We start from the raw sequence: 25,550 nt of genomic DNA, 5'->3' as shown, positions 1-25,550 counted from the left end.
AAGAATAAGGGAAATAAAAGTTTTTATTTAACCTTCACTCACTCTTCTTTTGATATTCTTCCTTTCTTTATGTAGACCCAAGTTTCTGACCCATATGATTTTCCTTCTCCCTATAGAACTTCTTTTAGCATTTTTCGCAAATGCAGATCTACTGGCAATAAATTCTTTCCAGTTGTGTTTGACTGAGAAAGTCTTTATTTCTCTTTCACTTTTAAAGGACTATTTCACATGGTAAAGAATTCTAGGTTAAGTGGGTTGTCTCAACACTAAACATTTCCCTTCTCATTTGTATGGTTTGTGAGGTGAAGTCACACATAATTCTTATTTTTTCCTCCTCCATAGACAAAGTGATTTTTCCCTCTGGCTTTTTCATGATTTATTTCTTCACCTTTGATTTTCAATAGTTTGAAAATTATATGCCTCAAGGTAGTTTTGGGGGCATTTACTCTACTTGGTGTTCTCTGAGCTTCCTGGATATGTGGTTTGATGTCTGACATAAATTTGGGAAAATTCTCTGTCATTATTATTTCAAATATTTCGTTCCTTTCTCTCTTTTCATTCTGGTATTCCATTATACATATATGACACCTTTTGTTGTTGTCCCACAGTCTTATTCTGTTCTGACGTTTTGTTTTGTTTTTAGTTGTTTGTGTTGTCCCACAGTCTTATTCTGTTCTGACATTTTTGTTTTGTTTTTAGTCTTTGTTCTCTTTGTTCTGTAGTTTTGGAGGTTTCTATTGATTTGTCTGCAAGCTTAAAGATTGTTTCCTCAGCTATGTCCTGTTTGCTAATAATCCCACCGTGGTTTTGATCTCTAGTACTTCTTTTTAGTTCTTTTTCAGGATTTCCATCTCTCTGCTTACACTGCCTATCTGTTCTTGCATGCTGCCTACTTTAGCCATTGCAGCCCTTAGCTTATTAATCATAATTGCTTTAAATTCCCAGTCTGATCATTCCTTCATCCCTGCCATGTCAGGTTCTGATGCTTGCTCTGTCTTTTTGAACGTTTTTTTGGTCATTTACTATGACTTGTAATTTTTTCTCAATAGCTGTACATGATGTACCAAGTAAAAGGAACTGCTGTAAATGGGTCTTTATTAATGTGGTGTTAAGGTGTGGGGAGGTCAAGTGTTCCATTGTCCTGTGTTTAGGTCCCACTTTTTAGTGAGTCTATGCCTCTGGATTGTGAACTTCACAAATGCTTCTTGGTTTTTCCTCTTGGACAAGATAGATGCAGTGGGCTAGAGTTGGGTATTTCTCTTGCCCTACTCCAGTTAGGCTCTGATAAAATCTCAGCACATCAGGTGAGACTCTGGTTAAGTAGTTGCTCCTTCTTAAGAACAAGAGTGCTCTGGCGTATTTCAAAACGGTTCCTTTTCTTCTCCCCGTCCTGGAAGCACAAGCAGATTTTTCCCTAATATTTACTATAGGAACCTAGTTGAGCTCCTGGAGGTAAAACAAAAGTGGTGCTCCCTATGACTGGGTTCCCTAGGAGTTTTAAACTCTCAGACTTGGCCACATTGGGCCTCCAACAATTCATCAATTACAGTTCAAATCTTCCTACTTCAACACTAGTTCCTATGGCAGTTTCCATTCATGAGTCTCTGTTCCAGTAATCCATGACTCCTTGTATTTGCCTGTCTCCCCAGTCTTGGGGGCAGAGGTTTTCTCTATGTCTTCACCTCTCTTGTGGATCCCAGAAGAGCTATTGATTTTTCAGTCTGTTCAGTTTTGTACTTATTTTTAGGACAGAGTTGTGACTTCTAAGGTCCTTCCATGTGGAACCAGAAACCAGAAGTCAGATTTATCTACCCAGACTTCTCAGGGACACTGACTCTAAGCTCATTCTACTCCTTGGGGACCCGTAATGTCACTAAAAGTTCTAGCTGTCTGAGTGGAGGCTTTATGGGGATTAAGTTATAAAAGGAAATTAGATCCAGTGACTGCACAAGACTATCTGTGGTTATATCCTCAGTTTTCTGAATGCATAGTTTGAGTAGATATACTTTAAAACTAGCAGAATCCGTACTGTTTTTCTGATTTCTGCAAAGATACAGGGGTAGAAATTCCATCACATCCTCAGTATACTTGCATATTTGTTTTATGAAAAGATGTATGTATTTGAGAGGTTAACAGTAGATTATAAACTTAATCAGGTGATAACTGCTAATGTGCAGGTTTCCAGATACATCCTCATTTACCAGAAGAAAATCAATGCAGCTCCTGGTACCTCATATGTAGTTACAGAACTATGTAATGCTTTTATCTCTACCTCAATAAGCAGAAACCACTGGAAGCAGTTTTCTGTCATCTAGCAGAGATGCCATTAAAGCCTCACTGTCTTATTTCAGGGATATCAAACTCTTGGCTGTCATACTCCCATAGGATATCATTTCGATGACATAAGGCTGAATGTATGTAGTGGGCAAGAACTGAAGGTATCTTAGCTGCCTTGATAAGTCACATGCATGTCAAAGTATGGGAGACAGAATCCATGAAAATTCAGAGACCAGCCACCTCAATGAAGTTTCTAAGGGCCCCGAAGTCTGTGCATTTCAGAGAAATTCCTTCTATGGCAAAGAGAAATTTTGTACCTTGCACTCTTTGTAACCAAAAAGGGAAAGAAGTCTGCTATGTTGCTTTGGTGGCAACATAGGGGACATGTGTATGTGCTGCAAAGCATTTGGTATAGTGTCACAGATGAGTCAGGCCCAGACTAAGGGAAGACTCTGCAACTTCTCCAAACTGATGCCACGTGGGGCTCTGTTTCAGCAGATCTAAAGGTACTCAAAGCGTGTACAGCAGATTCAAATGCTGTAGAGTGCCTTTGGTGCACTCCAATACAGGCCTCCAGTGCTTTGGAGTAGAGCCATGTCTTCTTCAAACAGTAGCTAATCTCCTTTGGAAAAAATGCTCTTGGTTTACTTTTACCTCAGTTTACCTCGGTTTATTTTTACCTACCTTTTACTTTTAGAGACTTAAATTTTGACCAAAGAACATCAAGTGATCATCAGACCTAAAGTGGGTGTTATCTAACGTACCAAACAATAAAGGTGAACAAGTGCAATCATACTCCATTATCAAAAGAAGCAGTCTATAAGAGACAAGCCCCAAGCAGGCTGTGAATAAGCAGGTAGATTGTATGAACAGACGGTTCATATTCTCAGTGCATCTTTTTCTTTCCCATTTCTTCCTCAGATTATACCATGGACTCTAGAGGAGTTCCCTATCACCAGCTGACTGAGGAAGAAAATATTCAAATTTGGTTTAGAGATGGTTCCTCATGTTGGCACCACCTGGAAGTGAAAAGCTGAATAATATCCCCACAAAGGGATGGCTTTGACATAGAAAGAAATCTTCACAGTGAGTCAAATTTCCAGAAATATATCTATCTAATTTTCTACTTTTTGGAAAAGGAAAAATGGTAAGACACATTGAACTACACCAAATTATGTGTAGCAACTAACTGTTGGCCTGGATGATAAGGTACTTGAAAAAAATAAAACTGGAGGATTGGTGACAAGGAGGTCTGGAGAAAAGGTGATGGATGGACTTCTCAGAATGGATAGAGAGCATGAGACTATCTTCATCCCACTTGAATAAAAACCAAAGGGCATATCCCACAAAATGGCTCTTGCTAATCAGAGGGCTAAGAGAACTCTATAGGAAGTGGGCATGATATCAGGAATGGAGGTCATGAATAGGCTAAACAGCATAGGCTTCCCATCGCCAAGGCTTATATGCCTATCATCACTGCTGGGTCCTCAGTTGGCCAACATCCTGGATCAACAGTGAGCTTTCATCGTAACACAATAGTCCAAGGAGACAAGCCATCCACCAAGTAAGAGGTTGAGGATTAATTCCTTTTACTAGGGTGGCTAGCAGCAATCTGTCTACACGAGGATTAGCACCCAGTTATCCTAGATATGGATTTACCATCTCTGCCCACATCGTTCTGCCAGTATCACCATCTGTGGACTTACTCACTATTATGGTATTCCACACAATATTGCCTGCCAAGAAGTGAGACAAGAGACTCACCCTACAGAATTCATCAATCTTACCATGTATCCCATTAGCCCAGACATGTTTCAGCTGTTCCACCTACCGAGTAAGTTAATAACACCATCATTGTAGCAAGCAAAAAGTTTGATAAGATCTTTGAAAAGAAGCATAAATGCTGCATTTATGACACCATTTGTTAGTTCGTTTGGATGCACCTAGAAAAACAGAAAAATTTAATATTAGCTGCATATCAAGTCATAATTTTTCTTGAATCACATTAAAATGTCTCGAATGACTACTAAGAAATTCATGAATATTCTACAAACGTTGGCAATTCATTTAGTAACCCTACCAATATCAAAAGATGGACTACATATGTTTTTGCTTCAATTTAAGTCAATGAAGTTAGTCTTGTCAATTAAAAGACAGATATATGTGCATATATATATATATGTCTTTATATAGATTAATCCATAGATTATTCAAATTTAACTTTTGAACATCTGGTGTTTTGTTACTTTTACTGTTATGTTACATTTCTTCCACTTCTCCTATCTAATAGTTTCTGTGAAAGAATTCAGACTCCAGGGTCCTGCAATGACTCAGTGTGGAAGAATAGCATGGGGAATACCTTAGTCAGCTACCTCTAAAATAACTCTAGAGACTCATAACTGTTCATCCATTCCAAACTATTATAATCATCAACACAAAGGTGCATAATTTCTCCCTATTCCTCAATCCTTTTCTTTTTCCCTTTATGACTTTCTCTTTCAAGACAGAACCCTTACTAAGGGCAAGGAAAGTAAAGAAAAATAAATGAAAAAAAGAAAAATAAGTTAAAAGGCAATTCGACAGATACTTAGTGAAGTCTTTATTGTAAAATCTGTTAACAAATAAGATGGTTTGCTGCTTTTATGAAATTTCACAGGAGTTAGGTGTTGTGATTAGCACCCAATTATAGACTAAACCATACAATCATAACAGAGACACTAAGTTACTAAAATTTGAGGAAAATCTTTGTTGCAGGCAACTACCAAAATACAAAAAGGCTGAACAATATGAATTAAGAATGTCTCTACATGTCAAAATATTTTATTTCCATGAATCAGATTTCAGATTTTTTTTTTTTTTTTGAGACAGAGTCTCACTCTGTTGTCCAGACTTGAGTGCAGCGGCATGATCTCAGTTCACTGCTATCTCTGCCTCCCAGGTTCAAGCGATCCTCTCATCTCAGCCTCCCAAGTAGCTAGGATTACAGGCATGCACCACCACACCTGGCTATTTTTTTTTTTTTTTGGTATTTTTAGGAGAAACAGGGTTTCACCATATTGGCCAGGCTGGTCTCAAACTCCTGACCTCAAGTGATCTGCCCGCCTTGGCCTCCCAAAGTTTGGGATTAAAGGTGTGAGCCATGCCCAGCCTCAAGACTCTTCAAAATTAATTTTTTTTATTTTAAGATAACTCTAAATTTACATGCAGTGTAAGAAGGAACACAGAAAGATCCCATATACCATTTACCCAGTTTATCCTAATGGTAACATCCTATAAAACTATAGTACAATATCATAACCAGGATATTGACAATGAAACAATTCACTAATTTATCTAAGATTAAACACAATTCTTTGGTGGATAGTGTGTGATTTAAGCAATCCACATAAAATGGTTTCTAGGCCAGGCATGGTGGCTCATGCCTGTAATCCCAGAACTTTGGGAGGCCGAGGCAGGAAGATCATGAGGTAAGGAGATCGAGACCATCCTGGCTAGCACGGTGAGATACCATCTCTACTGAAAATGCAGAAAATTGGCCAGGCATGATGGCGGGTGCCTATAGTACCAGCTGCTTAGGAGGCTGATGCAGTAGAATGTCATGAACCCGAGAGGTGGAGCTTGCAGTGAGTGGAGATCGCGACACTGCACTTCAGCCTGGGTGACAGAATGAGACTCCGTCTCTAAAATAAAATAAAATAAAATAAAAGATTTCTAACAGCAGGTCAAGTTATTTAGCTGCCTGAAGGCACATCTTGCAGATACTTCATCGTGTCAAGTACAATAGGAAGCCACTATCCTACTCAGAACATGACGTTCTAAGAATGTACCATTCATATTTTTCCATGAGGTATGTAAACACCTGGTAAACTGCTTAGAAAAATCAGGGGGAACCTAAACAATCCTTACCAAGCTTAACAGTCTGAACTAAGTATTCATCTAAATGAAGAAGATCTACAGTTGCTTCCCAAGGAAATCTTTGGATTTACCTGTAGCCCATCTTCAAATGAAAGACAACATTGATTGTGTAAGAAACATTTTCTAGTGAGATACATACATCAAATTCAAGCAGTGCATCAATTTGTCCCTGCAGTATTGGCATACTCTTTAGTAGCTTTTCGGGAGCCATTGTCCTCATTACACCATCAGCCCTACAGTAAAAAAAAAAAAAACAAAAAACAATTTCATTGGATATGGACAATTCAAGACCATATGCATTGTTCTAAGCTATTCCCCCACACCACCCCGTCTCCTTATTAATCCCGTGGGATCAGTTTGAGGCATTACAAGGTTGTAGTCGTTTCCCCTCTCTATCTATTATCTATTCTTATTCCACTGCACAGGCAATGCTTGTTTATTTTCTATCTATACTGCCCTTAGGAAGAAAGCAATGCGGTCTGGATAAAAGAGGCAAGTTGCATTTCTGAATGGATTTTTCTAACTCTGTAATAAAGGTAATAGTGTTGAAAAGTATGTTTTCTTTTCTTTTTTTTTTTTTTGAGAGCGTCTCCCTTTGTCACCCAAACTGGAGTACAACAGCATGATCATAGCTCACTGTAATCTCGAACTCCTGGGCACAAGTGATTCTCCTGCCTCAGCCTCATGAGTAGCTGGAACTACAGATGCATGCCACCACATCCGGTTAATTTTTTAAAAATTTGTTTTGGTAGGGATGGGAGTCTCACTATGTTGCCCAGGCTGGTCTTGAACTCCTGACCTCACAGTCCTCCCTCCATGATCTACCAAAGTGCTGAGACTAAAGCCATGAGCCACTTTGCCCAAAAAGATAAACTTTCTAAAAAGCCAGTTTTTTTCTTTTTTTGAGAAAGAGAAAACATGTCTGAGAGGTTTATAAAACACATATGACTTGGAGTACAGGGTTGATGCTATTAACCATCAAGGGAAGAAAAATGCATGCTGATAAGAACACTTTTCCCAAACAAAGGTAAGAGTTTAGCTACAGAAGATGAGATTGAAGGTTAATGCTGATGTCAGAGGGTGCACTGCCCCATCTCCACCTTCAGGTCTCTTAGCAAGCCCTTGTATCCAGTGATGGTGATGGTTGAGAAGCAGCAGTACAACTTTCAGGGTCTCTCCCAGACCAACAGTGGAGAAAGCAACCCGAAGTGTCCACATGTGTTCATACAGGGAGGCAGAAGTTTCTAGGAAGGCCATGGACCTATTGCAGAGATCACAATGCAGCTGGGAACATCAGCAATGGTTGCACGGTGCCATGTAAGAAGTTAGAGGAAGGCATATGAACTAGAATCATCTCTCGTGAGAAGAGGGTGAAGGAAAACACCTACTATAATAAAGTATTCATCTACAATAAATTATTTTCAATATGCAAGTTGATGTTTTTCACCACCATGGTAAAAAAAAAGTAGCCCAAAACTAAGGTTAGGTTAGCCATTGCAAAAATAAAGTTACATCTTTTTGTGTGGATTCTTGAGACTAAAAATATTAAAGCTGCTCTAGTACCTTGCATTATGTCAAATCAGGAAAAGATATAAGATATGCACAAATATGTGGCTGAATGCTTCTGACTAGATTTATACTATTTAGAGGGAAATTTATATCTATTTAGAGGGAAATAAGTGATAATTATAGATAAAATTCAAGTGTTTCTGTTTCAATGAGGTTTTCTTTATTGGTAGTATCAACAATTAGTTTGATTATGGTGTGTGCATGTGTGTGTTTATGTACGTGTTTTCTAGGATGATACTATCCCTCAAAAACAGATCAAAGTTCAGATTCACCTCAATCAAAAAAACATTCATATAGCTATTGTCTATTTTCCATCTTTTTTGTTGTTGTTGTTGTTTTTTTTTAGACACAGGGCCTTAGAGACAGGGTTGCCGAGGTAGACTGCAGTGGCACGAACGTAGCTCACTGTAGCTTCAGTCTCCTGGGATCAAGCAATCCTCCTGCCTTAGCCTCCCAAGCAGCTGGGACTACAGGCATGCACCACCACACCTGACTACTTTGTTTGATTTTTAGTAGAGAGAAAGTCCCACTACATTGCCCAGGCTGGTCTTTAACTCCTACATTGCCCAGGCTGTTCTTTAACTCCTGAGCTCAAATGATCCTCCCAGGTTGACCTCCCAAAGTACTGGGATTACAGGTATCACTGTGCCAGGTCAAATTGCTATTGTCACCTACAGTCACTATACTTTTAAGTGAATCTTGTCTTAATTCCCTCCTTCGTAAATTATTTGAAGGTACATACATGTTTAAAAATTTTGAGTTAATTTTAACAAATAAAATGTTATATAATTTGTCCTGGGGTTAGAGAGAAGAAAACAATGTGATAGCATATAAACTGAGAAGCAAATCAGATTTTTCTGCATGAAGATATAAATAAAATAATGCATATTACAACTTCAAGGCTAACTTCTACAATATTATTTATTGAGTTTCTTTTTTTAGGTTATTATAAACTGGGCCTTCAAGAAAATTAGCTGGCATTTAAGCTTAGTTAAAATAAATCAAGTATGCCTCAAGGACTTATTCTCCTCTAATAAATATAAGAAAGACAAAAACATACCCTTTCTTCACCCTGGCAAAATCAAAGGCCATCTGTCTGTAAGAAAAAGCCTTTTCATTCAAATATCTACTATAGCGCCTTATGAAGGTAGACATATCATAACCTGGGGGAGTGGAAAGAAGAAATAAAACTAATTAATAAAACACCTTCAACTGTGCTTTGCATACTACTATTTTTTTTAAACTCTCTAAATGGTGATAGTCCTAGGATAGGGTCAATAACTGTGTCAGACCCCATTTAAAATCCTGCTTGTAGGCAAAAAACTTTTGACATGAGGCATTCCAGGATGATTCAATTACTTATTCCACCATTCCAGTACATAATATGTTTTTAAATTTTCCTTGAATTTTTGTTCATCTTTCAAATAATAGCCAGTTTCAGACTTAATTCATGCAGCCATCTGATAATGTTCCATTTGCTTGATGTGCTTTCTTTACACATAACAGATAAACAGTGAATATGATCAATGAGCAAATGAATGCAGTTCAAACCCTATTAATCCACACAAAAAATTTATTTAAGACTGGAATCACTTTTTTTAATTGAGAAGGCATCATTTATTTCATTGTCTCCTGTACCTTCATAAAAAACAACTGTGGGTCTAGCACACCCACTGTTACTTTTTAAGGTAAACATGTGGTAAAAATCCCCAAAATAAACTTAATATATATTTTATATGCTGAGTTGTCTATAATTAAATATTTTAAAGCTATATTTAAATGTAATTATTTTTACATTCTTAAATATTCAATGAAGCTATCAGTTGCAATGATTTTGGATTAATAGTCTCACTTCAAAAATCAAAGCATTGGCAAAAGATTATAAAATACAAATATTCTCACCATGGGATCCACTTTTGTCCAAAAAATTGCTGAGATTGAACAGTGTATTTCTGGAAGCCAAATACTGAATAAATCTCTGAAAAACAAAAATTAGAATTAAATATACATACGCTTAAATCATACCTTTAAATAATTTCTGATACTAAAGGGATTTTTTTTTTTGACAAATTCTCATTGTGATCTCTTTTGCTCAGTTATAAAGTTTCCTAGAATGCTGAATGTCTCTGAGAGGAAAAAAAGCTTTGTGAATTAGAATTAAATTGTATGATCTTTCATTTCTGCACATAATGGAAATACTACAATTTATTAGGATTCAGTAGACATCCTACATAAAATTGGTAATTTTAATTTTATCAGTGTTTTCCAAAATAAACATCTTATGAATGCAATTTTCACTCAAAGATTCAAAGGAATCTTTCCTATGGGAAAAATAATTCTATTGTTGTTTCTTCTAACATTTTTGCTTAAAAATAGGTTTACATGGTATATCCATTTCTTGAACCTATAATTTTAATACAGGCATATCTCATTTTATTGAGCTTTATTTTTATTGCACTTTTTGCAAATTGAAGATTTGTGGCAACCCAGGGATAAGCCAGTCTATCAGTGCTCACTTTGTGTCACATTTTGTCACAATATTTCAAACTTTTTCTTTATTATTATATCTGTTTTGGTGATCTGTCATCAGTGATCTTTGGTGTTACTAATGTAATTGTTTTGAGGTGCCACGAACTGTGCCCATAAATAATGGCAAACTTAATCAGTAAATGTTGCGTATGTTCTGACTGCACCACCGCTGGTTGTTTCCCTGACTTTCTCCCTCTCCTCAGGCTTCCTTATTCCCTGAGACACAACAATATTGAAATTAAGCCAACTAATAACCCTACAATGATCTCTAGATATTCAAGTGAAAGGAAGAGTCACACTCTCACTTTAAGTCAAGAACTAGAAGTGATTAAGCTTAGTGAGCGTGGCATGTCGAAAGCTGAGAAAGGCCAAAAGCTAGCTCTCCTATGCCAGTTAGTCAAGTTGTAAATATAAAGGAGAAGTCTTGAAGAAAATTAAAAGTGCTACTTTAGTGGACACACAAATGAAAAGAAAGTGAAATAGCTTTCTTGTTGATATGGAGAATGTTTGAGTGGTCTGGATAAAAGATCAAACCAGCTACAACATTCCCTTAAGCCAAAGCTTAATTCAGAGCAAGGCCCCAACTTTTTTTCAATTCTAGGAAGGCTGAGAAAGGTGAAGAAACTGCAGAATAAAAGTTTGATGCTAGCAGAAGTTAGTTCATGAGGTTTAAGCAAATAAGTCATCTCCACAATATAAAAGTACAAGGTGAAGCAGGAAGTGCTAATGAAGAAGCTGCAGCAAGTTATCCAGATCTAGCTGACATAATTTATGAAGGTGGCTACACGAAACAGATTTTCAATGTAGGCAAAGTAGCCTTCTATTGGAAGAAGATGCCATCTAGAACTTTCTTATCTAGAAAGGAGAATATAGTACCTGACTTCAAAACTTCAAAAGACAGCCTGACTCTCTTGTTAGGGGCTAATGCAGCTGATGACATGAAGTGGAGGTCAATGCTGATTTACCATTCTGAAAATCTAGGGCCCTTAAGAATCACACTAAACCTACTCTGCCCGTGCTCTATAAATGGAACAACAAAGCCTGGATGACAGCACATCTGTTTACAGAACGGTTTACTGAATATTCGAAGCCCACTGTTGAGACTTACTGCTCAGAAAAAAAAGATTCATTTCAAAATATTACTGCTCATTGACATGCACCTTGTCACCATAAGAGCTCTGATGGAGATGTACAGAGAAATGCATGTTGTTTTCATGACTGCTAACACAACGCTCATTGTGCAGCCCATGGATCAAGGAGTAATTTTTACTTTCAAGTCTTGTTATTTAAGAAATACCTTTTGTAAGGCTATAGCTACTATAGATAGTGATTCCTCTGATGGATGTGAGCAAAGTAAATTGAAAACCTTCTAGAAATGATTCACCATTCTAGATGCCATTAAAACATTTGTGATTCATGGGAGGACATACAGATACCAACATTAGCAGGAATCCGGAAGAAGAGCATTTCAGCCCCTATGGATGACTTTGAGGGATTCAAGACCAGTAGAGGAAGTAACTGCAGATGTGTGGGAAAATAGCAAGATAACTAGAATTAGACATAGAGCCTGAAGATGAGATTGAATTGCTATAATCTCTGATAAAACTTGAATGGATGAGGAGTTGTTTCTTATGGATGAGAAAGAAAGTGGTTTCTTGAGATAAAATCTTCTCCCGGTAAAGATACTGTGAACATTGCTGAAATAACAACAAAGGGTATAGAAATTACATAAACAGCTGATAAAGCAGTAGCAAGGTTTGAGAGATTAACTCCAATTTTGAAAGAAGTTCTGCTGTAGATAAAATGCTATCAAAGAGCAATGAATGCTACAGAGAAATCTTTTGTAAAAGAGTCAATTGATGTGGCAAACTTTACTGTTGTCTTATTTTAAGAAATTTCTGCAGCTACTTCAACCTTCAGCAACCACCATCCTAATCAGTCAGCAGCCATCAACATCAGGGCAAGACCTTCTAGCAGCAAAGATTACAACTCACTGAAGGCTCAGATGATCATTTGATAATCATTTTTTCAGCAATAAAGGATTTTAAAATTAAGATATGTACTTTTTTAGACATAATACTATTGTACACTTAAATAGAGTACAGTATAAGTGTAAATGTAACTTTTACATGCACTGGGAAACCAAAACATTTGTGTGACTCACTTTATTGCAATATAAGGTTTTTTTTGCAGTGGTCTGGAATCAAACCCGCAATATCTCTGAGGTATACCTATACCTCATATAGCTAAGACAATGTCTAGCTTAAAGTTTATTTTTTGTTAAATAACTAAGGAGAAGATTAAACTTGTATTCTAGATGATCTGGAACTGTGTATTTCCTTTTCTTTTTCTCCAAATTAGTGAAAATTCAAAGAGCCTCAAATCATCACCATACTCTTCCTAAAAGCCTCCTTCCTCCATCAAAAAAAGAGAAAAGTTTACTTAGTTTACCTCATTTCCATGCACCATGAGATGATGTGTTGTCACTAAAGCCTTAAACACAACCACCCAGCTACTGTTTGTTGCCCGCTCAAAGAGAGTGTCGGCCATCTGAGGAATATTAACATTGGTCTCGTTGGTAGCCTGGATCAAATCTATGAAAACAGAAGATATTAATCAATGATATTAACAATTACATACAAAAATTCATTTCAAACTTGGAACATATAAACCTGTTTACTAAAATATGACCTCAAAAGTACTTTGATAACAGCTGATAACAAAATTTGAAAAAATTAAACTGTAATATTTTACCCATAGACATGTACATATATTATTTACCCAATATATTTATTTATTCTCGAGTATATTTTGCTCCTTAATTTTATTCTGCACTCTCTTCTGAATTTACCTGTTTGCTGGTACTTATGCCATTTTTAAAATTATAAACTCCAGGAAGGCTAAGCCTCATATATTTAATCTTCTTTGTTACTGCTATAAGCACAATGTCTCAAATGTGGGCATTTATTCGATATGCCATTTGAAGGCAATAACATAAATGTACTTTTCAAACTTAATAGCTAAAAGTATATCTCATTTGGATTTGAACTTTGAAAGGTGCTAATAAATACACTTTTCACATGAGTGGCAGAATGAGGTCAAATATTAAAGAGAAAAGAATTCTATACACATGTAAGCTTTCGTAGAACATGCATACATTAAATTACTATAATTTGACCTGAGTTTATAAGAGAGTAAAACTTTGTAATATATTCACTGTTCACATCTACATTTTATTAGTATGAGTCCAGGTGTATTTTCTTTTCTTTTTTTTTTTTTTTTGAGACAAAGTCTCACTCTGTCACCCAGACTGGGGTGCAGTGGCGCAATCTCTGCTCACTGCAAGCTCTGCCTCCCGGGTTCATGCCATTCTCCTGCCTCAACCTTCTGAGTACCTGGGACTACAGGTGCCCACCACCACGCCCAGCTAATTTTTTGTATCTTTAGTAGAGACAGGGTTTCACTGTGTTAGCCAGGATGGTCTTGATCTTCTGACCTCACGATCTGCCCGCCTCGGCCTCCCAAAGCGCTGGAATTACAGGCATGAGCCACCGGTGTACAGGTGTATTTTTTTTTTTAATTATCTACTGGCCAACAGGGAGTGCCCAGCATTCAGAAAAGCAGTTAATGCTGTCAAAGAGTTAGCTGGGACAACCAAAGATCATGTGCTAAGCAACAGAAGCTAAGCTACAGCCAGACAGTACAGACTTAAGTACTTTCAACAGTACAGGATGACCTCTTCAAGACAGCAGACACTGAATGACTTCTGTTACAGTCCACACTTATCTTGCAGAGACCTGCATGTGATACCCATTTCCTAGGCAATCCCATGCAACAAACATGCACTTGCAACAAAAATGCACATGTATTCTTCTTACTCCAAATCCACACTTGCTAATCATTAAACTATACATTTTATGTATTGCATTTCTCTTCAAAATAAATGTTTTTAAAAATTGATACTCCATCACTGAAAAATATCTATAAACTCCTTAGACTAAAGGATATCAATAATTGTTCTGAATTACAAGTGGATCAAGGCAGGCTTATTTCTTTTTTTTTTTTTTTTTTTTTTTTTTTTTTTTTTTTTGAGACTGAGTCTCCCTCTGTCGCCCAGGCTGGAGTGCAGTGGCCGGATCTCAGCTCACTGCAAGCTCCGCCTCCCGGGTTTATGCCATTCTCCTGCCTCAGCCTCCCGGGTAGCTGGGACTACAGGCGCCCGCCACCTCGCCCGGCTAGTTTTTTGTATTTTTTTAGTAGAGACGGAGTTTCACCGTATTAGCCAGGATAGTCTCGATCTCCTGACCTCGTGATCCGCCCGTCTCAGCCTCCCAAAGTTCTGGGATTACAGGCTTGAGCCACCGCGCCCGGCCTAGGCAGGCTTATTTCTTAATTTATACTGATTTTAAATTTTGTCATCATCCCCTTTCCATCAACACCCTTCTCTCAATATTTTCCTTTATTGAACTTTTCCTGATCCTTCAGGAAGTCTTTCCTGGTCCCTTTCAAATGCAGTCCCATGTGGCCTTCCTGTGCTTTAAAACTTGAGGCACTTTGTTCCTGCTGGGTGTTCAGAATAGATGTATATTTGTCATAACTTCTACCATGCCACAGCTCCTTAAAAGTGATAATGTCTGTTTCATGTACAGCACTTTGCAGAGCATTGTGTACAATATTTGTTGAGACAAAAGTATAAAAGACACACTTTAGCTAAAATAATCAAATGAGTTAACATTTGGAAGGTGTAAATAACTCAGTGAACCAATATTTTCCAAGTGACTAGTGCATAACATTACAAAATAATGCATGAGTAAAAAAATCTATTCAAAGTATGATATAGACCAATGCATTTTAAGGTAGCAGAAAGTAAAAAAAAATTCACTGATACAGTTTCAGAGTCAACGTTGCAATTTAAACTTAAGAAACTACAACTTGGAGAATTGTAGTGTAGTATCAAAAGAATATTCACAATTTTCTGAAAAGGTTATTAAAATGGTTCTCATTTTTTCTAACTGAATATCTTTATGAGGCCAGGTTTTCTTCACACACTCTTAACTAAAATAATATTACCAAACAGATTGATTACAGAAACAGATATAAATGCTCATCTTTTATTGAGTAAGAAATCAAAAAGATTTATAAAAATGTAAAATGATAATACTCTTTTCACTTTTTTTAAAACAATCATTTCCCCTAAAAGTATTATTTGTATTAACATGTTTATATGTAACATGTTAACAGATTTATTATTGTCATTTAAAAGTGAATTTTAAAAAACTGTCCCAGTTGTAATTTTTAATATAGTAAATATCTCACCTACACAAAAGCTTTTTCAGTTCCTTAGTAATTTAAGAGTACAAAAGAGTCTTGAGACCAGTTTGAGAGCAACTATTCTTCATCTACAGATACTCCTTGACTTATTGTGGGTAACATCTTATACACTCACCGTGAGTTAAAAATATTATTAAGTTGAAAATGCACTTAACACACTGATCCTACTGGACATCATAGCTTAGCTTAGCCTACCTTAAATGTGCTCAGAACACTGACGTTAGCCTATAGTTGGGCAAAGTCATCAAACACAAAGCCTATTTTATAATAAAGTGTTGAATATGTCATGTAATTTATTGAATACTGTACTGAACATCAAAAACAAAATTGTTTCACACCATTGTAAAGTTGAAAAGTCAGAGGTCAAACCATCATAGGTCAAGGCCTTCTGTATACCTAGAAAGAGAATTGCTAGGTAGTAGGGTATGCACATATTTAACTTGAAAGTTTTTTTCCATAGTGATTGCTCCAAATGCTCTCATAAGTAGTTATTATATAAGTTTCTACTGCTCTACTCGCTTACCAAAAAGATAATTTTCATTTAAAGAATTTAAAAAAGAAAATATAGATATAAACATACAGAAAAAAATTCTTAAAAATTGTGAGATCTAAATGCTATGTACAGGTCATGTATCAGTTTCTTAGAATTCTAAGTTTTATTTGAACTTGGGAAGATGTATCTGGTATCTTTTTGGTAGTTTATAAAACAGCTTTATTGAAGTATAGTTGACAATAGAATTGCACATATGTAAAGTGTACTATTTGATAAATTTTGACAAACCTATACATTCATAAAACTATCACCAAAAATAAGATAATTAACATACCCATCACCTCTAACAGTCTCCCCATATCCTTTAAAAATTCCTGTTTCTCTTCTCCTGATATTCCTTAGCAACCATCAATTTGCTTTCAGTCAATATAAATAAATTTGCATATTCTAAATTTTATGTGAAGGGAATAAAACTTTTTTCTTGAGAGGGAATGACTGGATTCTTTCAGTTAGCTAATTATTTTGAGATTTATCCATGTTATTGAATATATCAATAATTCATTCCTTTTTATTCTGAAGGTATATTCCATTATATGAACATACAAAAATTATTTATTCATTCACCTGTTGATGAACCTGTTGATGAATTAAAGGTGATTCCAAGGCTGCTATGAACATTTACATATATCTATTTATATGGACATATGCCTTCATTTCTCTTCGGTAATTTTCTACAAGTAGAATAGTTAAGTCATTTTTAAGTAAACATTTAATTTTAGGGAACTGCTTTCAGAAAGCTGTTTTTCAAACTACCAAAAATATTCCATATATATCTTCCCAAGTTCAAATATTTAATTTTAGGGAACGACTTTCTTGCCTGATGGCATTTCTACCATGTTACATTACCACCAGCAGTGTATGAGCATTCTAGTTGCTCTACGTCCCTGGCAAGACTTTATATGGTCTTTTTTTTTTTTTTTTTTTTTTTTTTTTCTATTCTATTCTAACAGGTATGTTGTGGTATCTCTCGGTGGTTTTTCTTTGCATTTCCCTAATGACTATAATAGTGTTAAACATTGATGTCACGAGCTTTTCATTTGTTTGTTTGCCATTGGTATACATTCTTTTCCTATTTTTATTGAATTATTTTATTATTGAGTTATTCTGTATCAAGTCCTCTATCATATATGTGACTTGCAAATATTTCCTCTAAGTCTATGGCTTCTCTTTCCATTTTCTTAATGGTGTCTTTGAAAGAACAGAAATTTTAAATTATGATGAAGTCCTATTTATGGAGGCTTTCTTTTATGGACTATACTTTTGGAGTCATATCTAAGAAATCTTTGCTTAATCCAAGGTCACAAAGATTTTCCATGCTTCTTCTACACATTTTATAGTTTTAGGGTTGTACGTACACTTAGGTCAATAATACATTGTTAGTTTTTATAAACAGTATGAGGTATGGATGTTTCATTTTTCTGCATATGGATATCAAATTGTTCCAAAGCCATTTGCTGAAAAAAAAAAAAACTATTCTTTCTCCACTGAATCGCCTTTGTGTATTTGTCAAAAATAAATGGACCACACATCTTTGAGTCTCTTTTAGGACTCTTTATTCTGTTCTGTTTACCTATCTGTCTGTCTGTATACCAATACCACACTATCTTGATTACTATAAATTTATCATAATTCATAAAATTAGGTAGTGTTAGCCCTCCAAGTTTATTATATTTTTTTCAAAATGGTTTTTGGCTCTTTTAGGTCCTTTGTGCTTCTGTATGACTTTTAGACTGAGCTTATCAACTTTAACAACAACAAAAAAGGCTTCTGGGATTTTGATTGGGAATATGTTGACTCTATAGATTAATTTGGGGTAAACTGGCATCTTAACAACATTGAGTTTTACAATCCATGTACATGGTCTATTTATTTTGGTCTTTAATTCCTCTTAGCAATGTTTTGTTCTTTGCAGTATATTAGTCTTACACATATTTTGCCAGATACATTCCTAATGTTTTATATTTCTTCAAGATACGGTGATATTTATTTTTCATTTCAATATCCAAATGTTCTTGCCAATATTGAGAAATATAATTGATTTCTGTATCTTGATCTTGTATTCTGAAACTCTGCTAAACTTGCTTATCAGTTCTTTTTGGTAGAGTCCATCATATTTTCTGCATGAATGATCATGTTATTTGTGAAAAATTCAGTTTTACTTTGTCTGGTATTCAATATACTGACAACATTTATTTAATATGCTTTTGTCCAGTGTTTTGGTTGTCTCAGGCATGAGTGAAAATAAAGACAATCTCACTCTGCTACTTGTTACCCCTTCTTGCCACAAAGTATCAGTCTCTCTTTTTGGTAGTTTGAAACAATTGAAATTAATCTCAGAAAATCTCCCTAAGGTGAGATATATCATAAACAAGAGAATGAAGGAAATAGGTATAAGTATAAAGACAACTTTAACTTTCAGGAGTTATAAATAATTGTTCACTAAAACAAGAAAATAGCAACAAATCTAAATAGTTCTCAAGTTTGTGGTCACCTACTTCTTTTCCCACTACTATATGAGATTGTCAATCACTTAAATCCTAGGAAAACATAGCTCTTTATGACAGGGCCCTTGTTATCTGTTGCTTGGACTGCTCTACAAACTCTTCTCTGAGTCATCTCTAGCACAACTAGTACATTTGTGAAAAATTAACTACCCATGTGTGCCCTTCTGATCATAGCTGTCACCTGCTCAAACCCCCCCTGGGGCCTCCTGCTCTCCATTTAATAAAATATAAATACCTGAAGTATATACTTTATGCCTTATATTTTGAATGTACAGCCTCTCATTAGAAGACTCAGCTACCTTACTAATCTTTTCTCTGCTACAAATTGTGCCAGCAAAATTATTATGATACCTTTACATTCTATTCTCATTGCCCAGAACGTCTCTGCCTTCACACTATTGAGAGCTCATCTCTCAAGATCAATCTCAAATACTATATTCTCCATGAAGTGTTTTCTAATATTCTCTTCAAATAGAAGAGAGACTTTGATTTTCTCTTCCCTGCAAGTAAGGCAAAGGACACTGGACTGGGGGCAAGAGGCCTAGTTTACAATCTCACTCTGCAACTTACGGACAAGTTAATTTGACCACTCTGCAGCTCCATTTTTTTGCACCTAGAAATAAGGATAATATTAACTATTTTACGATTTGTGGTAATTATCACCCTATATGACTCTACGGTAGTCCTTTTTACACAGAATTATCATTATTAGTCTATGTAGGTCTCTCCCTGACTGAAGCTCAAGGTCTAACAGGTAATAAGGGGGCCATATCTGTATCTATGGATCCCTAGTACCTACCACAGGTCTTCACGTATAAAAGACACTTAATAAATTAAAGATGGCCATAACTGGCTTGTCATATGTCTGAATCTAAAATACTTTCATAATAAAACTAATAGTAGATATTACAGGCCAATTCTTTCAATAACTCTTACTAGACATAATTGAATCAACAAATTAGAAAGGGTTACTTTCTGTTTCATTGTTATGTATACTTTTATCAGCAGCCTAATTTAGGAAAGTATCCTCTATTCCATTTTAAAATCTCTCCCTAAGTTTAATTATATGACTCTGTAAAACCCCACTAGTACAGCAGTTTTCCTTTGCACAAATGTCAGAAAGGGATATAAAAATTGTTCATTCTTTTTTTTTTTTTTTTTTTTTTTTTTGGAGACGGAGTTTTGCAATGTTGCCCAGGCTGGAGTGCAGTGGCTTCATCTCGGCTCACTGCAAGCTCCGCCTCCCGGGTTCACGCCATTCTCCTGCCTCAGCCTCCCGAGTAGCTGTCACTACAGGCGCCCGCCACCATGCCCGGCTAATTATTTTTTTGTATTTTTAGTAGAGACGGGGTTTCACCGTGTTACCCACAATGGTCTCAATCTCCTGACCTCATGATCCACCCACCTCGGCCTCCCAAAGTGCTGGGATTACAGGCATGAGCCACCGTGGCGGTCTATTCTTTTATTTTATAATCATCATGTAAACTTGAGCTTCCACAAAGAGAAATGAGAAACTACAGACCACATTCCAAGGTCACACTAAAATACAATTTTAAAATATTCCTTTCACATAATAATAGCTCAGAATATTTGCCACATGGACAAACATATATATATATATGTGCAAGATTATTCATTATAATTCTTTTAAATTTACATCTCGTTCCTTCCTTCTTCCCTTTCTGTTATGGACTGAATATTTGTGTCCCCTCAACCAAATTCATATGTTGAAATCTACCCCCAATGTAATGGTATGAGGAGAGGAAGACTGTGGGAGATGATTATGTCATGAGAGTAGAGGCCTCATGAATGGGATTAGTATCTTATAAGAGAGTCCCCAGAGAGCATACTAATTCTTTCCACCATGTAAGGGCACAACGAGAAGTCAGCAGTGTATAGTACAGAAGAGAACCCTCACCAAAACCTGACTATGCTGGACTTCCCATCTCCAGAACTGTGAAAACCAAATTTCTGTTGTTTATAAGCATCTAGTCTATGATGTTTTGGTAGCCCCTGCAAACTAATATCCATTGTATCTCCCTCCTTTCCTTGATCCCTCCCTTCTAGTTAACAACAATCAAAGAGTTCAAACTTGCAAACATTTGTAAACAGAAAAAATTGTTGCTATCTGGTCGATAGGAAAAAGTGATACAGATGATTCAGACGTTTTTCTTCTTGGGTTCAGCACAAATGACAGACATTAACATTGCCTCACCAACAGCTATTTCCTTCCCTCTTCTTCTCTGCCAGCAGAATCCTGCCCCCATCCCTTCTCTGCCCATCAGAAAGGTCAAAATGCCAGACAGGTGCAATCCGGGCTTCCCATGTAGCTAGATATGTAAGCGGCAGTCTGCCGAGGTCACTTGGGAAAACTTTTTCTTTCATAATAAACAGAGGTGTCATTAATATAAGAAACAGAATGGAAACATGTCTCCTCTCCTTCAAGAATATAGTTGTGTATGCATGTGATGTCATGGCCATCTCAACAGGAGGACAGACTTCACCTATAAGTTGAAGATAGCAGATGGGAGTTATAGAAAGCACCTGGGTCTGAATGATTTTTTGTTTGTTTGTTTTATTTTGTTTTGTTTTCACTGCAAATCAAACCCTGGAAGTACCCTTACTGGGGACTTCTTGTTAAGAAAGATAGTAGGCCACGTGTGGTGGCTCACGCCTGTAATCCCAGCACTTTGGGAGGCCGAGGCGGGCCGATCACTTGAGGTCATGAGTTTGAAACCTGACTTCAGCCTGGCCAACATGGTGAAACCCTCTCTCTACTAAGAACACAAAAAAGTCAGCCAGGCATAGTGGTGGACACCTGTAATCCCAGCTACTTGGGAGGCTGAGGCAGGAGAATTGCTTGAACCAGGGAGGCAGAGGTTGCTGTGGGTGGAGATAGTGCCACTGCACTCCAGCCTGGGCAACAGAGACAGATTCCGTCTCAAAAAAAAAAGATAAATAATTTTAATTTTATTGTTTTGTCCTTAGTTGGGGTATTCTGTTACTTGCAACCAAATGCAAGCTAAGTGATAAAAGCTACAACAAAACACCAAAGAAAAGGAACCAGACCTATGGTCTCTCAAGTATCTTCCAGCTCTAACTTTCTCTGAGTATGTCACTGCTCCTCAAAATCACAAGGCTTGTTCAAAATTGTAGTAGTGTCTTCCTGTGGGATAAGAGCCCTTTGCCTAAGTTCAGTTACAGGTGAGTTGGTTACAGATACTTAATGGGTTATATTTTGGGATGGAGAAAGGGACTATCTTTTTCCCATGCGGAATGAAGACCTAATAATGTGAAACAATTTTATAAAATATAAATTCTGCATAGAGAAGTTCTGAGGTAACATGGTAAAGACAGGGAAATCATCAGAACAAGAATCTAAAGAGGATATTGGACATGTCAGGCACTTCCTAGGAGAAGGGAGGGTAAAGAGAGGTATTGGGTGAACTGTGCAAGTCTAGGCAAGACTGAGCTAGAGGGGCTCTCCATTGTCAAATGAAACAACCTAGTGAGGGTTTAGGTGGGAGGGATACCTGAAGGGGAGGTGCTGAGAACTGCATAAATGAGAATAAAGGAGGAGAAAACAAGAATAAGAAGTGATAACCTTTACTTGCTAACTGTAGATAATGGATGAATAAGGCAAGTAAGAAAAGAATAGACCCCTTCTAAGCTTATAGAGATAGATAAAGGGGAGCAGTTTATAAATATGCCTAATACGATAAATTTTATTTGTAGAATTTAACAACAGATATCCTTCCTCAAATAAATTCTTTAAATAGAAAGATAATGTGAGCTTTAAAATACATTATTTACTTTAGTTGATATAGCTGAATACTTGTATATTTATATTAACATGTAAACTTTAATGTAACATTATTTACTTCAGTTGATGTAGCTGAATAAGTAATTGTATTAACATGTGAACTTTAATGTAATCTGGTTTCTAAACTCTTTCAGTAACTTCTTTCATCTTGAAGAAAATATATATACTTTGTAATTTTTTTGTAGTCCTCTGTGGAAATATATGCTACAAAAATTCTCTTACACTATTTGTTCCCCAATAGGATTTTGGCTGATTCAAAATTAGGAAATGCAGCATATATCACAGTTATTGAGTTAAGGTTTTGGAGCCAGACGAGACCTAGTTCAATTACCTTATATTATTTAATAATGTGTGAACTTGAGCAAAGTTGCCTCTCTTAACCTCCATTTCTTTATTACCGTAAGGGAGATAATAATAGCACCTACCTGACAGCTGTTTCACTAAATTGGGTAATGCAAGCAAAGTATATAGCACAGAGCCTGATACACTTGAAGGAACACACACACGCACACACACACACACACAACACACACACACACAAATTATAATTAGATTCACCCTTTGGCTGCCTATATCAAAAAAGATTTGGCCATGGCAGGATGATTGCTTGAGGCCAGGAGCTCGAGACCAGACTGGGCAAAATGGATAGACATCATCATCTCTACAAAAAGTCCTAGCTGCTGGGAGGCTGAGGTGGGAAGATCACTTGAGCCCAGTAATTCAAGGTTACAATGAACTATGATTGCCTCACTGCACTCCAACTTTGGCAACAGAGTAAGACCTTGTCTCAAAAAAAAAAAAAAAAAAAAAAAAGAATGTGGCATACTTTGTTGATTAATATATTAATTCATCAACACATTTTTATTTAGTGCCTACTATGCGCCAGGCACTGTTCTATCTATTATCTACATATAATAGCAGTGAACAAAACACACAGTGTCTGCCTTCATGGAGCACACATTCTAATGAAGGAAACAGGCAGACAACCAGATATACAACGTTGAGCACAGACAATGTTATGAAAAATAAAAAAGTAAGAAGATAAATAGATAGAGGATACTGCTTCAGATAGGGTGATCAGAAAAGGTCTCCCCAAGGAAATGAAATTTGAAGTGGTCTAAATGTAGTGAGAAAGCCAGCGATTCAGTAATCTTGGGAAGGAACACTCCAGGCAGAGGAAAGCAGCAAAAGCAAAGGTCCTAAGGCAAGGGCATGCCTGACGGATTCAAGAAAGAACCAGAACGTCAGTGTGACTGGAGAACAGCAAGCAAGGGACAGAGTGGCAGACAGAAAACTGACCAGGTTCCAGACAACTCTGTGCATTATAGGTCACAGAAGGGACTTGATATTTCATTCAAAATGTAATGGGAAGCTGCTAGAGGGTTTTGGTCAGGGGAGTATTGTGACCCAAGTTTTATTTTGAAGAATTACTATTGTGGCTATATGGAGCAAAGACTGGGTGGGGAAAGGGGAGTCAGGGAGACAAATAAAAGAGGTTATTTTAATAGTTCAGGTGAGTGCTGATAATGAGCCTATATTAGTGTGGCAATGGGATAGAAGCGGGAAAACAAAAGGTAGGATTCTGGATATTCCAAAGGCAGAGCCAAGAGGAATAGCTGATAGATTTGATGTGGGGAGGAAGACATAAGACACCAAAGGAACAAAGAATGATAAGCTTGCAGCCCCTGAACAACTGGACAAAATACCTCTTGCACACTCTCTGGAAAAAGGAAAGAAAAGCACTCTAGGTGAGCTGTGCTTATATCTAGTTCATGTTTCTCTTTCCACCCACTTCCACCTACTTGTCACTCTCTTCCTTAACTTCATTCCCAACCACAAGAGACTCCATGCCTTGTGCAATGTTTGAGACACATCCAAAGGGATTTCTACTTTCTATGGAGCAGATAAGGGGGTGCCCTCAGAGTTATGTCAGTCATTTCAGAATCACTGGCAAGCTATACCCCAAAATGTTCTCAATGTAGGCCAGTCTGAGGTACAGGCATCAGCAACACTTCAGAATGAACAGTATAAATTACTGATTATGATTCTACTGACCAGTTGGAGTAGAGGAGATAATGACCATGAATGTAACACCATGAACTCACAGAGCTCCAAGAGCCAGCAAAATTTCCAACCACCTGCATGAGTCTGAAACTGGGGCCAAGCACCACTATTACTTCAGAAGGGGATGGTGGAGGGAAGCTGGCCATGTGCCAAATATTGTCAATCCCTAGGGTAGTAGAAAATTATTTAGACAAAAATGGGAAATTTATATTTTTGTCTTTTAGGGTTTGTGCATAGCTTGTTGTGTCATTAACAATGCGACTTTAAGCAAGTCATTCGGTTTCCTTATCCTACAGTTTTCTGTGAGGTAGAAATAATACATGCATGCCAGCTGAAATACTATATTGCTTTTATATTTTATCCTTTTTTGATTGTTTTCTTATAAATTATCATGGGATTCTCAAAAGAACTCTGTGCTTTAAGAATCAGAAATTTATAGGAATAGAACTTTAAAAGGATAAGTAAAAACACAGATCATTCTATAGCGGTGGAAGATGACCATTTGTAACACACTACTGAAACAGAAGATCTAGGTGTTCTGGGCAATCCACAAAGAATCTCAAGCCAGTTCTCTAAGCTGGCAGTAATTGCTGGAAGGATGGCCTTTGCTGACTTCGTTGCTAGGGAGATTTTAGAAGATACGAGCAGCTTGGGTTACTGATTTCCTGCTACTGCCACACAATGATCAATTACCACGTCTAGTCTTCAAGTATGTCAGGTAAATTAACACACGTCCTATTTACATGACAGCCTTGAGGTTTTTTTTTCTTTTTCAAAGAACCTTGAACTAAAAATAAACTTCAGGAGTTTACATTCAAATTATCTGCAAAACAGTATTTTAGGTGTCTCTAGAGAAGAATTTACCATATTGGTAAACTTACCATCTCCCAACACTAATTGACCAGCCCTGAATGTCTTTTAAAAATATCTAACCCTCATGCTCTAACCACAACCCATCACTTCCTACTCTATCCTCAGAAAAGAA

General features: G+C 36.7%; 1 protein-coding gene across 31 annotated transcripts in view; it reads right to left on the bottom strand.

Annotated features, from left to right (window-relative positions):
- The window catches only part of SNAP91 (synaptosome associated protein 91), a 166,195-nt gene that overhangs the window by 109,553 nt on the left and 31,092 nt on the right, over positions 1-25,550 (bottom strand). For all 31 annotated transcript variants that reach the window (XM_077998352.1, XM_077998360.1, XM_015136764.3 and 28 more), the window contains 5 exon segments: positions 12,742-12,884; positions 9,664-9,739; positions 8,822-8,924; positions 6,332-6,425; positions 4,109-4,220 (listed from right to left, as the gene is read on the bottom strand). In XM_077998352.1, the coding sequence (XP_077854478.1) occupies positions 4,109-4,220; positions 6,332-6,425; positions 8,822-8,924; positions 9,664-9,739; positions 12,742-12,884 (528 nt within the window).

This window comes from Macaca mulatta, chromosome 4 (genome assembly GCF_049350105.2).
Source record: "Macaca mulatta isolate MMU2019108-1 chromosome 4, T2T-MMU8v2.0, whole genome shotgun sequence".
NCBI lineage: Eukaryota > Metazoa > Chordata > Mammalia > Primates > Cercopithecidae > Macaca > Macaca mulatta.
This window is presented reverse-complemented; position numbering and strand designations above follow the sequence as displayed.